We start from the raw sequence: 14,838 nt of genomic DNA on the forward strand, positions 1-14,838 counted from the left end.
AGAAAATTGGATATTTGAACTAGTATTAACTGTAAATATGTACATATTTTTGAAAAAAATGAAAGGAAATATACTCCAAAATGAAAGGAAATATACCCTGCTATTTCTGGGTGATGTTATTGTACGTGATTTCAACTTCTTTCTATTTGCTCTACAGTGAACTTGTATTATTTTCAATTTGAGGAACTACATTTAAGAAACCTTCTGCATCAAAGATATTCTTAAAGACCAAGGAATATGTGTGTGTGTGCGTGTGCGTGTGCACGCATTGGGATGTGTGTGCATGTGTGGATGTGGTGTTTGTGGGCGTGTGTGTGGACATATGTGTAGGTGGGTAGACTTTCCATTCAGAAGGACACCAGAGGTGAATGAAGCCTTCCCACTATGTAGAAATCAGTTACGGGCCTGTGTGCCCACCCAAAATCCTCTCTGGTAGGTATGTGAAAGAATTATTTTAAATATTTGGCTTGAAATACAGACCCTTAGTTTTCTTGAATCAGCACGAAAACCTGCCAAAAAGAAGACAGAATGCTAATCCAATCTGCTGAGGGCCAGTGCAGATTGTGGCTGGGAGCCAGACCGTAGTAACTGAGGCAAAAATTACACCAGAGACTTGGTTCTGGAAACAAACTGCATCCCCAGGAAGAGTTGAGTGTATGCATGTTGAGAGTTAAGAATAATTAACCCTTCTCTAGAGCTCAGTGTTGCCAGGCCCTGCTCCAACTATCAGAAGAGGTGGGAACTATTGCTTTCTCCATTCTGCAGATGAGAAGGAAGCACAGAGAGGCCAAGTGATTGCCCAGCGTCACATAGCTAGTAATTGTAAGGTGATCAAAGCCAGAATGGCTGGCTTGTGGTCTGTATGATCTTGGACAAGTCTTTCAACCTCCCTCCCCCTTGCTTTCCTGTCTCTAACATGAATACAACATAAAGTCCCATACAACAAGTTTTATTGTGCTTCATGAGGGGCACTGAGAGCTCTGTTCGAAAACAAAATCCAGGAGTTAAGACATCTCAAGGTACTCCCCAGTGGCTCATGGGAGTAGGCCTCTGGTTGTGTCTCTAGCAACTTCATAACTACTGGCGAGGGTTGAGTGATCCTCTGATACGGCCACCCTGGACCAGGAGAGTGGTGCTTACCTGGGCCTCGGCCGGGCCTCTTCTTCTGCAGGAACATCTGGGATCCCGGAGGGGCTGGTGGTACCAGCAAGGCCTGCGTGCCGGACTTGGGTGGCTGGGCCTGGAAGCTGGGAGACTTGGGGGGCAGCAGGAGTGGGGCTTCACCACTGTTGTTAGCTCCTGGCAAAGGAGGCGCAGGCACAGAGGACCTCGGGATACAGGAGGCATAAAGAGGGGGTGGAGGTGGTGGAGGTGGTGGGGCAGGAGGCTCCCGAACATCTTGGGCAGGGCTGGCAGCCTCTGCATTGAGCCCGGGATACCCACAGGGTGGGAGAAGAGGGAGTGGCGGTGGCATGGGCGGCAGGTGCAAGGGGGCTAGCTGAGGCTTAGCTGCTCTGTCACCGAGAACGGAGGCCAGGGTGGGTGGGAGTGGGGTTGGGAGAGGAGGTGGGGGAGGAGGGGGAGGGGGAGGTGCGGAGGGGAGAGGGGGTGCAACCCCAGGGGGGTTCCCTTTGGTGAGTGGGCCAGGTGGGGACACCAGCGGAGCTTTGCTGGGGGAGGACGGGGGCAGGGGTGGGGGGAGGGGGGGAGGAGGTGGGGGTGGAGGTGGGGTGGGAGGAGGTGGGGCAGGCATGCTGGGGCGAGGAGGGACTGTCCTGGTAGCGCCATGAGCCTCAGAGGCATTGCCTAGCCTGGGAGATGCAGGGGGGTTAGGTGGGCCCCCGAGAGTTTTGATGGGAAGCCGGGGAGAAGGTGCGCGGGAGCCAGGGGCCTGCCCTGTCTTGCCACCTGGAAGTGAAACAAGTTCTGAGTTAGCTCAGAGACAGAAGAAGGAGAAACCCAAGTTTGCGGGCAGTGATGACAGATGGCATGACGTCAGTGACCTGCATGGTGGATGCTCTCTCCTGCAGGTTCACCCAGAAGCTGTCACAAGGGTGCCAGTCGGCTGGGCCCCAGGGGCCTTGCCAGCATTACTGTGCTGTCCTTCTCGGAGATAAGCCCAGGTCAGGCCACCAGCCTGCGGTGCAGAACCAGCTTTCCTGTTCCATCTCACCTCTGCCCTCAATTGCCAAGGGCATCGGAGTCTCCCAGCCCAGAGCCCTGGGCCGTGCTGACCTCCTTCACCTCTCCGTATTTCAAGACCACCCTCACACTCATTCACCATTACCCACTAGGTCAACCCAGTTGGGTACCCAGCCTTCACACCCCAGTTTGAATCCTCAGGTGTACCCAGCAGAAGCTCCTCGCTAGTGAGGTTTTCCTCATTTCCAGAATTTTGTGAATAAAGGGCTTTGTTTCTGCAGAAACAAAATCACAAGCTTATTCCTTGAATATCTAAGGTAACTCAGAAGTCAGTGGGAAGACACCTTGCCTTGGGGATCATGTCGAATGACCCTGAACCTCCCAGTTCCATGGTCTCTGGAAGTTCAAATCCTCTTTTCTGAAAGATCTGCCCATTTCCAACAGGCTCTCTATCTCTTGGTCTCCTGGCTTCCTCACCCATAGATCCATGAACCCCAACTTAAAACCCAGTGCTTCTTTGGAGTTCAACAACAGCACACACTCCTCACAGTGACGTGTGCTTGGTGTACTTCATGGAAGACTGGGTGGAGGTGCTCCCTAGGAGGGGCCCCAGCACTCTGTGCACAATGCCCACTATACTGCTACCTCTTCTCCTTTTGTTCCTCTCTCACTATGGAGAAAAAGGGTCCTCTCCCCATTTACTAAAGCATGGAAGTTCTGCAATCACTGCCTAAATGTGTCCTTGGAGCATCACGGTCCACTCAGGAGGCATGTTAAAATATTCTTTCCAAATAAATGTTCTCCTTAATGGAATTCTGGGGAATATGTCTTTTCCTATATTCTCGCACCTTTATATTTTATAACCCCTATGAAAACATGTGGAGAACATTTGAAAAGATGGTTGCTTCTCATAACTACAGATTCCTGGGTGTTGCAGAATAAAAAAGCAGAGCTTTCAAATCATTATGCTGTTAAGTGCAGGCCCAGCATCTGGTGGCGGTTCTGAACTTTTCAGCTGATGAGTCTCCAGTTGTGTTTACCCAACCAGGTACAAGATCATACCCCAAAGTACTTGATGCCAAAAGCCAGGCCAATCAAAGTAAGGTGTGGTGCGGGTGACACTAGGGCTGACACTCAGTGGGCAGGATGGTGGCATCTGGCTTTCCAAAGGGATGACCCTCGTCTGGCTATGGTGTGACAGTTACTGGGCAGCACTACTCATTGCAAGTCTCAGCGCTGAAATGGCTGCTCTTGAGACAGGGTGGTGATGTCACTATTCCTCTGTTGAGGATTTTCTTTGGGGCAGTTCCAGAAGAGATGTCTTTGTACCGATGCATCCATCCTGTCTGACTCAATCCCCTTGGGGTCTAAGGCAAGCAATGCCATAACAGCTGGCTGACCGTGACCAGGAGTGAAGGCCCCCCACTTGGCCTTTTTAAGAACAGGATCTACCACCTACAACTCTAACGTTAGACATTTTACGTGAGGGCCAGGGCAGGTGTCAGGGTCAGGGATTCCTGCCTCCAAGGTCTCAAGCCTGTTTCCATAGTACACAGACATGAAGATGGAGTACTAAGGCAGTCCCTAACAGGCTGAGGCCTCCTTCTATGTCTACTTGAACATGAACTTTAGAGGGATAGCAAGTTTAAGGAGCAGAATCAGCCCCTGAGTAACCAATGTAGACCTTTTATGTGACTAAATGTAGACCTTTTATGGGACACCCTGTACCCAAGATTCAAAATCTCTTTGAAAGAGTCAGTTCAAAGTACAGAAGCTTCTGTTTACTAAGAAGCCAAGCATATGAGAAGTGAGCAAACCTATTTTTATTGTGACATGAAGAGCAGAGATGAGATAGGCACAAATCCTCATCTGGCTTTGTTCATGCCCACTCCAGGATGAAGCAGGGAGCCGGCAGCTTGCACTTAAAGCAAGACCCACGGGGCAGAGGAACTAACAGTGTTAAGTGCAGGCCAGGAACCCAGGTAGCATGGGGCCAGCAGAGGGAGCCAAGGGAATGAAGGAGGAGGCTTCATTCACCTCCTCCTGAATCATTGGATTCACCCTAAATCCAAACAGAAACACAAAAGGAGACATAAAGCAGGTGGGGAAAGCCCAGCTTGAGCACACCAAGAGCCTGGGGGTTATCAAAAGAGGAAATACGTCTTCTTCCTTCAATCTGTGTATGTTTCCAGAAGACCTTAGACTGTATGGAAGTCTCATTACATATTCCATAGAACCCCAACTCAGGGGTGTTTACTCATCCTAGCTTTTTTTTTTTTTTTAGTTTTTAATTTTTAAAAAGATTTTATTTATTTATTTGAGAGAGAGAGACAGAGAGGGAGAGAATTCTGAACTGGGGGAGGGGCAGAGGAGGAAGGGGAGGGAGAGTAGAGAAGCAGGCTCCCTGCTGAGGAGGGAGCCTGATGTGAGACTTAATTCCAGGACCTGGGCTCATGACCTGAGCTGCAGGCAGATGCTCAACCACTGAGCCACCCAGGTGTCCTCCATCTTATTTCAATGATCACCCCTTCAGAGCTCTAAGCCAGGGCCACATTATGACTTTTGAAGACATTTTATGGGTGCATTGCTACAATGACAAATATAATCTTTGACTCTAAAGGTTCATGTTTTTTTGTTTTTTTTATTTTTTTCTGATTTAAAAAGATACCCAAACATTTTAACGGGTTGCCAAAAGTACTGTGAGCACTAGGCTTTTGTGTTTTCTGGGCCTAATGGCTCTAAGTAACCATGCTACCCACTTACATTCCATTCAACAAATACTTACTGAGCACCTACTATGCCTCAGGCATTTTTCAGGCAGTGAAAAAAAAACATAGTTCTTGTCTTCACAGAGCTTACTTTAGAGAGAGAAGACAGAAATAAACAAATAAACCAGTAAATATAATACGTCAGATGGTGACAAGTAATACAAGAAAACTAAATCAAGGTAGAGGGGCTATGGGCTAAGGGGGTGGAGCTGACAATTTATATGAGTTGATGAATAAAGCCTCACTGATAGGTTGATCAGGTGCCATCTGAGCAGAGACCTGAAGGAAGGGAGAGAATGAGCCACATGGACACCTGAGGAAGAGTGTTTCCGGTCAGGGGAGCAGTCAGTGCAAGCGCCCGATGGCAGCAACATGCCTGGTGTGTGCAAGAACAGCAAAGAGGACAGTGTGGCTGGGAGGGAGGGTGTGTGCTGTCAAGGGTGGTGGGCAGCAACATGAGAGAGGTAGCAAAGGCCAAAGTCCTTTTGGCTGAATGACCAGGGGCTGATGGAAGGGTTCTGAGAGAGGAGAGCCAATGGTCTGTCTGACTCTAACATGGCACCCAATCCATGCGTCTATTCATTGGCTCCCTCCTTGAGTTTCCGTCCTGTAGACGGCATCATCAGTCACTACACTATGGATTTCCATCTCCTCTGCAGATATTAATCTTTGTCTTCACAGGGTGGCTCAAGCATCGGACGTTCGTATCCTACTGTTGATAGGTAGGAATGGTTGGCTTCCTTTGGCTGCTCCCTGTGAAAACTGACTGGGGGCTATTTCTCCCATCTTTACTTCTGTGAGGAGAAACTAGTAGACGTTTTTCATCCCACAAGATGCTTATTTGATACCACTCAGGAATTTCAAAAAAGAAGGCAGCACTGAAAAGTGCCAAACCCATAGCAAAAAAAGAGGAAATGAAATGGCCTCTGAGAAGGTTCACACTGGATCTCAAAGCATCCTAGGACCCTTATCTTTGCTGGACTTTATCAGTAGGTGACAGCAGCAAATGCACCCCATTATGTCGTACAGCCACAGAGCCCACTAAAAAGGTTAGCAAAGCCACATGGTAGAAAATTCTATACCAGTAATGTTTGGGGCTTGATATTCCCTGATTTTTTTTTTAATATTCCCTGATTAATGAAATCATTGGAGTTTATTTCAGCTTGCTGGCTAAAGAGATCAATAACAGGAAAAACACTTCTATTACACACAATAAGTATATATTTGCCCAACTTTAAGGCAAGGCTTTCAAAATATCTGATACCCACTAACACATAAGTGACTGCAGTAGACTGGCTGCAGAAATGGCCTTGATTATCCACATATCCCTGATTCCATAATCTCTGAAATATGATTTTGCAGATCCTCTCATCAAGAGGTGAAGTCTCTTTTCTCAACTTTGTTTTCTGACTGGCCCTGTGGCTTGCTATGGACAAGAGGATGCAGTAGGAAGTAACACTGTCAATTGCAAGACTAAGCCTTAGGACACTTCATATCCTTTTGTCATCTCTATACTTCTGTCCTCTCTGTTGGCCACCACAGGAAAACCAATCCCAAATAGTTGGCTAGACACCGTCAGGCCAGTGATTTCAGCTGAGGCACCAAAGATATAGGAACTATAAGATTAGCAAAAGACCTGGGGCACCTGGATGGCTCAGTGGTTAAGCATTTGTCTTTGGCTCAGGTCATGATCCCCGGGTCCTAGGATTGAGTCCCAGATCCAGCTCCCTGCAGGGAGCCTGCTTCTCCCTCTCCCTCTGCCTATGTGTCTGCCTCTCTCTCTCTCTGTCTTTCATGAATAAATAAAATAAAATCTTAAAAAAAAAGATTAGCAAAAGCCACTTACCCAAGCTGTATGTACCAGAGGGAGCCCAGCTGAGACCACCCTTAATTGCCAACCACAGAACTGTAAGCTAGATACATGGTTGTTTAAGGTCTCTAAGTTTTAGGGTATTTTGTTACACAGCAATACCTAACTGATAACAATGACTGATACATTACAGTGGTGTCACCAAGGTTTTTCTAATGTGATTTATATCTTTTGTCTATACTTTGCAGTCTGGGCCCCCATCACACCATTGTTAAACACTACATGCTATGGCAAGTCATTCTTCAATTATTACAATGGGATGATTGACACAGGATGATGATTTGCAAGATCCCTTGGGAACAATGCTTTGAATACTTCCAGTGCATGCTCCCAAATCCATGATCTCCTGCTACATACAACTTTGCACTAAAAACACGTCACTTAAACTTTTCACTAGGGATCCCTGGGTGGCGCAGCAGTTTAGCGCCTGCCTTTGGCCCAGGGCGCAATCCTAGAGACCCGGGATCGAATCCCATGTCGGGCTCCCGGTGCATGGAGCCTGCTTCTCCCTCTGCCTATGTCTCTGCCTCTCTTTCTCTCTCTCTCTGTGACTATCATAAGTAAATAAAAAAATTAAAAAAAAAACTTTTCACTAAAAACATGTCACAATCCTCAGGGCACACAAGGCTTGCCCAGTTGGTTCTACATGTTAAAGAGAGAAAGACCAGGTAGCCAGTCTGAATTTTCTCTTACCTGCCAAATCCCTCTGGCCGGCTGGTCTCAACACAGGAAAGCCACCAGCAAACAGATCTCCCAGGGCTGGCGGTGTGCTTCCACCTCGAGAGTTTGCAGATCCCCCTCCTTCTTTGTTGGTTCCTTTAGAACCTTTGTAGAGCAAAGGCACATAGATGAGGACTTGTGAGCAGAGCTGAGCTGCTCGTTCCCAGCCTGGGACCGTGGTCCAACACCTCCAGGGCCAGTCATCCCGTTCTCCCATTCCAGCATTACCCTTCTAGTAGGCATTGTTCCCAAACCCCTCTGCAGGGATACCCCACAGAGCCGTGTGCTCACGCCTGTCTGCTACTCTCTCTGGACCTACCAAAGAACTGACCATCCGTAGCTGAGCTCCCTGAAAAGGGACCGAAACAAAGGGATCTAAATGCTGCCATTCCACGGATGCCGGTGGGGAAATTGACAGCACCTTTTAAATGGGAGAACACCCAAACACTGTAGGTGTCACACTGGGCCTATTTTCAACTCGATTGTTATTGTGGGAGGACCAGACAGAGAAAACCCACAGATTTAGTTTAGTCAGTAATTTTAACTTCTTGTCCCCAGAGTCTGGCCCAAAGCTGCCAGCAGGAAGTGAAGGTCTGTGATGATTTGTGCTTTGGCCTCTTCCTTCTCTGTGTCCCCAGCTCTTATTCCCTGGGCCCTGCACCCTTCTCTGCATCTTTTCTTCTATAGAAAAGAAAGCTCGTAAGACCCTGCGGAGAAGTGTCACAAATTCCATCCTTCCAGATGTGTGTGATGGACTAACTCCATACAATGAAAAGACATTTGGCTTAGCAAGAAATGCTCACAGCCTGAAGCTAACTTGCACGGAGGAATCAGGGCACAGTGCCCACTGGTGGATGAATGTGTTTATAGATGATTCCAACCATTACTATACATTACCTATCCAGTGGAGTGATTAGGGAGTGAGTATTCCAATCAAATGGGCTTATCCGGTAATTGGGCTTAACTAGTTAGCGGGTTTAGCTGGAAACTCATTTTTATTGCAATTTTTGAAAATATTTCTTAAGGTAATTTATCTATCCTTGTGTATTTACTATATAATTATGGATGCTAGATACTACTCTATTTTTAGGACTATCTTTGAGAATTAGCATCATGCGCATCATTGAAAACTATATGAAGACATAATAAGAGATGATGTTGATAATTTGTTCTGCATAGATTATTTCAACCTTCAGCAATCTTGACAAAAAATATTATTACCGCCCACATTTTGTAGATGAGCAGACTGAACCTCAGAGAAATTCCCAGATGTGCCCAGTAGCAGACTCGGGACTCAGCCTGGGTCATGGGACCCAAGCACGGGGCCTCTCGTACTCTGTATATAGAAAGCTGCAGTCATATGATTCTACGAGAGAGTTCTGAATACATCTTTTTTCCTCATGAACACCAAACCTTGGCATACTTTAATGTTGAGACTTTGATTTTTCTCTCATTGAGTTTGAGGACTAGGTTGACGCAGGGTAAGTGATCTGTAGAGGGTATCACACCGTGGATAAACACACAGTGGAGTACCCGGGTGATGGAATATTAGCCAGCAATAAAAAGGAGCAAAGACCTGGCACATACTACAGCATGGATGAACTTGGAAAACATTTTGCTAAATGAAGGAGCCAGTCACAAAAAGGCCACATAGTGTATGGTTCCACTCACCTGAATATCTCAAAGTGGTAAATCCATAGAGTTGGAAGATAGATTTAGCAGCTGCCAGGGACTGGGAGAAGGGAGGAATGGGGAGTGACCCCTAATGGCTGTGGGGTTTCCTTTTGGAGTGATGAAAATGTTCTGAAGTTAGACAGAGGTGATGGTTGCAACCACATTGTGAAGGCGCAAATGCCACTGAATCGGACGCTAATTTTATATTATGTGTATTTTATTGCAATTTTAAAAAGTTATCCCCTCATGTTTTTGCTTATTTGTTTGTTTAGCATTTGAACAGTGGTAGAAGATACCCTAGAAACCATCTGTCGATCTGGAAAGGGAGCTCTGATTCTCTCACCCTTGTGGTTTGTACATCGTGCAAGTCTGCGATGGCCCAAGGTGCAGTGCACTTGGGTAACAAGCGGGGCCCTTGCCCTGAGCAAGCCAGGGGTGGCCTGGCTGAGCCTCACGTGGTCTGCCCTTGACTCACAGCAGGCCTGGCCCAGCTGCTCACTTACTCTCGATTTGTGGGGCACTGCGGTCATTGATCTGTGTGACTTTTCGTAGGCGAGTTCCTTGCTGGATATCAGCCAACAACGCACTCCGACCTTTGGGGTCCGCCTTTCTCAGGCTGGAAGTGTCTGTGCCTACCTGTAAGGGAATAAGAGACATTTGATTATAACTACATATAATATCATAATCTACTGTTTTCTAGGACAACTTCCTTGTCTCTTCCACTTCCTTCTGCCCTTAAAAGTCTTTCAATTTGTACAGCTCCTTGGGGCTCTTTTCTATCTGCTAGATGGGATGCTGCTGGATTTCATGAATCCCTGAATAAAATCAGATCTTTAAAATTTACTCAGTTGAATTTTGTTTTTGAACACTTCCATTGTAGCTTGAGCTGACATGGCAGGGGTCTCTGTAGGCTCGATGAACCAGGGAGCATCAGAAAAAAAACATATGGAGGTTGGTGGCAAATAAGGGGGGGGGGTTGCACTGGAAGACACAGCCAGGAGGAAACACAGAAGGTTCATACCATGTGCACGGAGACCTGGTTAAACATTTCTCAAAGCCAGAAATACTTCTTAGCACCTGCTGTATAGGAGATACCATGTGTCTTTGGTTTTCAGCTGAAATAGCACCACTTCCTCCTTTTCTGACCCCCCAGTCTAAATAAGGCCCCCCAGTGTTCTCTCTCAGGGTACCATATTCCTTCTTCCTCCGCAGTTTCTACCACCTTGCATAAATTTATATTTATCTTTCCTTGTGGAAAATTTCCATTTGTGGTTATGAGTTTAAGGTTCACCACTCCCACATGACTCTGTCAGAAAAAAGACCTTGTTCCTTTTGTTCACAAATGTATTTCCAGAGAGTATAACAGGACCTGGCTGCAGATAGGCCCGTGACTATTTACCAGAGGAAGGAACGAGTGGGCTAGACCCAGGATATATACGGTACACTGGCCATGCCTTCAAGGGCACATGTGTGTGCCAGGGAGACGGGACACACATGAATGGAATTTAAGCCACTATATAATGCAGCCCAAGACATAAGTCCCACAGGGAGCAAGGCCACCAAGAGTTCATAAATGGCCATGTTTGTCAGGCTGCAAGACAGATATGAGACTTTAAGATGGTCCTGAAGTATAGACAGGATTTACAAATCCTTGCTAGAGTCGTTTCCTGTTCAGAAAAGGACAATTCATCTTTGTTGACTATACAGTCAGAGACTCTCCAGTGTCACAGATTGGAAACAAGGGTAATTGTGATCTTAGCGAAAATGTGCTGAGAGTGCATTTTCACCGGCTGACTCTACAGCGCTGGTAACGCATCTTCCACAGGCTTTGAAGGGCTTAAGTTTCAAAGTTGGATTCTTGATGCCTGGAAACATGCTTTTTGAACCCTTGAGAAGGGCTCGTGGGTCATGGTCAGTAAGAGAGCGATAAGCAAAGGGCTCCAACCCTAATGATGCATGTTTTTTAGAAGGCATTATTATTGTTTTTTAGAAGGCATTATTAATGCACATATACAACAGGGAATTTCTCACACAACATGCTTTTTAAAAGTCTCTCTATATATGCTATTATGTATCAATAAATCATTTTAAACTGCAAAGTTTTGTGATTTCTAAAGTCTCCTCTCATTTTATTTATAAGTAGTTAATGACAAGAATAAAGGGCCAACAGAAATATCATGACCCCAGTCAAGAGGGTATGCAAATTTTTGCAAAAATCTAGCATTACAATCTCAGACATGTATCATGGTCAGGGATTAGGAGGGAGAGAATGCTTTGTAGCTTTCTTCCTAGTTACAAGATAAGTCACACTGTGAATTGTAATGATAGTCATGGTCCAACTCAGATGATAGCCTTGGGGGAAGGCAAGGGTTAGAACAGTGTGTTCTTCTGTTTAAAGAAGAATCTGGACCCATGAACAAACCTTATTGCTAATATTGTTGGGGTGGGAGGCAGGTCATCTCACCTAATTTTAACCTGATTCTTTAATTTACTACAGAAACATATCCCCTACTGCCCAATCTTGCCCATCCATCCCAAGCTTTTCAGATGAGGGCTATGGAGAAGGTTGTATGTCCTTGGGATAATGTTAATTTGAGTACCTAATTAGCAAGGGCTTCAACAGGTTCTTGACAAATCCACAGGACAGATTTGTTGATAAACACCTTCCAAATCAGCAGGAGGATATGGCGAATCACATCACATCTACGTGCTGCAGTTCAATTTGCTGGACTATACTGAACACTCCGTTGACTTCTCACTTTACTTCCCTGCTGCACGGTCAGCCCTGATGACTTTCCACTAGAGGGCTCTCCCTCCCCTGATATTGATAAGATGTCACTCAATCCTCTCCTGTGAGGTCAAGAACGAAAAACTTCATGCCTAGGGTCACACTAGAGACTGAGGCTTAATGGGTTTTTGTACAAAAGGACATCTAAAGACATATTCATTTGCACACTGAAAACTGTAGTGCACAGTGACAAACTACTCCACCTGCAATATTTATTAACGATTCACTCATGACTTGCTTTCTTACAAAACCCTAAAAAGTCTTGTTACTGTGGTTACGGGACACAGAAAAGAGATTTCCAAACGTTCTTTTATTCTATGCACATCCTGGTTATTAGCCACTTCACTAAAAGCATAATCAACAGAGAGAAAGCCACTCCTGGACACTTTTCCTGTGGTAAATATATCCACCAAACATGCTTCCCTCACTCCCTGTGCACACGCACACACACACACACACACACACACACACACAGAAATCCAAAACATTACTTCTACATTTGTTCTAGTTCTTCCTTGACATTGCTATTGAGTGTGACTCAATCTGTTGAGTTCCACACAAACCTTTTGTGGACTCAATTCCCCCATAGTGAGCTCCAAATGGAGTAGCTTGGATCCTAAGAAGATGCAAAGTAGCAGAAGAGCAATGCAGATTAGCCCATCCTGAGCCGTGCAAAGGCTGACGAGCAGAAGTGAACCAATAAGATCACACAGACAAAAACTGACAATTTTAATAGAGCCAAGGGTGGTGACGCATCTATTCTCCCATCTTGATAAATTAGAAGCTTCTGCATGTCCCTTTGTCATCCCAGCTAATGAGCTGATCAGGTTTCAGTGTGGTTGGGGGGTGGGGAGGGCAGTCCAGCCCAGAGATGCAGGTCCTGCTGTTTGTCACTCGGCCACTACATGCCATTCCCGCATCTGTCTGATTTCATACTGATTTCTGTGAGAAACACTGATGGGAAAAAAAATCCAGCTGGCTAATCCAAATCTAGCAGGTTGTTTGTCTCAAGGATGATCTAAACCCTACCAACGTCGTACAATTTCAGCTTTGCAGCTTCCGAAAGGTACATTCTCCAATGTGGCTGTTAAACCTAAAATTAGTTCTCAGGTTTCCAGGCACACAGCCTGCTCATTACCTTGGCCCTCAGCCCACTCCTGTCTTCCAAACTTGGGGATAGACAGCTCTCAGCAGCCAGGGTACTTGGATTTCATGACCCAACCTGAAGCCCCAGGACAGCCTGAATGGCACTGCCTCCCCTGCCAGCACCATCTTGACGGAGGAGAACACAGAGGGCCTGGGATCCGAAAGAGAGACATGAAATATTTTCAGAGAAAATGGATGCAATGTTCCCTGAACCTCCCATGTGCTTAAGTCAGTCTGTTCTAGGGATCCCTGGGTGGCTCAGCGGTTGAGCACCTGCCTGTGGCCCAGGGCCTGATCCTGGAGACCCAAGATCGAGTCCCACATTGGGCTCCCTGCATGGAGCCTGCTTCTCCCTCTGCCTGTATCTCTGCCTCTCTCTGTGCCTCTCATGAATAAATAAATAAAATCTTTAAAAAAAAAAAAAGTTCTAGAATGAGGTGTACTGGGAATCTAACAGTGTTAGGTCTCATTTTCAGAAATGCAGATATGCCATTAGAATCCACAGCGGAAAGAATGGACCCTGAAACCTCCTTTTCTAAAGCCTGGTTTCCTGAACAACTGCACACAGACTGTGAGGTTCCTTAGAGGACACAGCTGCCCAGTACAGAGCCACGTCCCCTACCAGGAGGATTAAAATGGCATGACAGGTCCAAAATGGAGCCACTTGCCCCCAAGACAGCAAACCAAGACTTAATTGTAGTTTCAGGTCCTCCCGGGAATGTGACCTTTACTCAGTCAGTCTGGAACGACCCCACCAGCTTAGTGAGGTAATCTGTGTGATTGACCCCTGTCCTTCCCTCTGCCCTTCACCTTGCCTGAAACAGTCCTTTTTTTTATGACTTCCCTGTCACACCTGCTTTCTACCTTTATTTTTAAAATTTTTTAAAGATTTTATTTATTTATTCATGAGAGATGCAGAGAGAGAGACAGGCTGAGACATAGGCACAGGGAGAAGCAGGCTCCATGCAGGGAGCCAGATGCGAGACTCGATCCCAGGATCCTGGGATCACACCCTGAGCCCCCCAGGTGCCCCCAGAAATAAGTTTAGTCGGTTGAATTTTGTGTTTTAACAGGAGGCAAAAAAGAATTAGGGCCCTTTCACTGGAGCTCTAGGTGCGTCTGTTCCTATTCTCTACACCCTCAGAGAAGTCCATCCCCTGGAATGGAGTGACCGGCTACTGTAAGCAGGCAGCTACCTCCTTGCCCCTGTGTCTGGAGGCCATCTCGACCCTTCCCTCCTCCTCATTCTCAACAGCCACTCAATCACAAACTCCTATTGGTTCTTCCTGAGCGATCTCTCCGGAATCTGGCTCCTTTTCTCCACTCCTCAATGCTGACTTAGAGCAGGTGATGGGGGTTCGGCACAGGCTGCCCCTAAATAATACCACTTTGGTATATTGTTTATTTTGAATTAAAATTACATAAGAAACAGCCAATAAAGGACACTGACCATTCTCTGTCCTCTGTTAGCAGGGAAATAAATTTCCCATGTGAAAAGTACCCCCCTTGTACCAGGAGGAGAGGAGACATTCTTAATTCCAGAAGTAGGAATTCAAGGCCTAGCGGGCTGTATAAACAAACCTTGTTACTTCTTTGCTAATTTACTACCCAAAGCCCAAACTTCTTTGCCTTGTTGATATGTCTAAAAACAATTTTTTTTTTTTTTGAGAAAGGGAATGCATGCCTATGTGGGGTTGAGGGAGAGGAAGAGAGAGAATCTTAGGCAGGCT

General features: G+C 46.2%; 1 protein-coding gene across 4 annotated transcripts in view; it reads right to left on the minus strand.

The window, feature by feature from the left end:
* WIPF3 (WAS/WASL interacting protein family member 3) overlaps nt 1-14,838 on the minus strand; it is an 83,427-nt gene that overhangs the window by 15,942 nt on the left and 52,647 nt on the right. For all 4 annotated transcript variants that reach the window (XM_077856364.1, XM_077856363.1, XM_077856361.1 and 1 more), the window contains exons 3-5: nt 9,678-9,810; nt 7,474-7,605; nt 1,141-1,908 (exon numbers count right to left, since the gene is read on the minus strand). In XM_077856364.1, the coding sequence (XP_077712490.1) occupies nt 1,141-1,908; nt 7,474-7,605; nt 9,678-9,810 (1,033 nt within the window). The remainder of the gene's footprint in view (nt 1-1,140; nt 1,909-7,473; nt 7,606-9,677; nt 9,811-14,838) is intronic.

The sequence above is a fragment of the Canis aureus genome, chromosome 18, assembly GCF_053574225.1.
Source record: "Canis aureus isolate CA01 chromosome 18, VMU_Caureus_v.1.0, whole genome shotgun sequence".
Taxonomy (NCBI): Eukaryota; Metazoa; Chordata; class Mammalia; order Carnivora; family Canidae; genus Canis; species Canis aureus.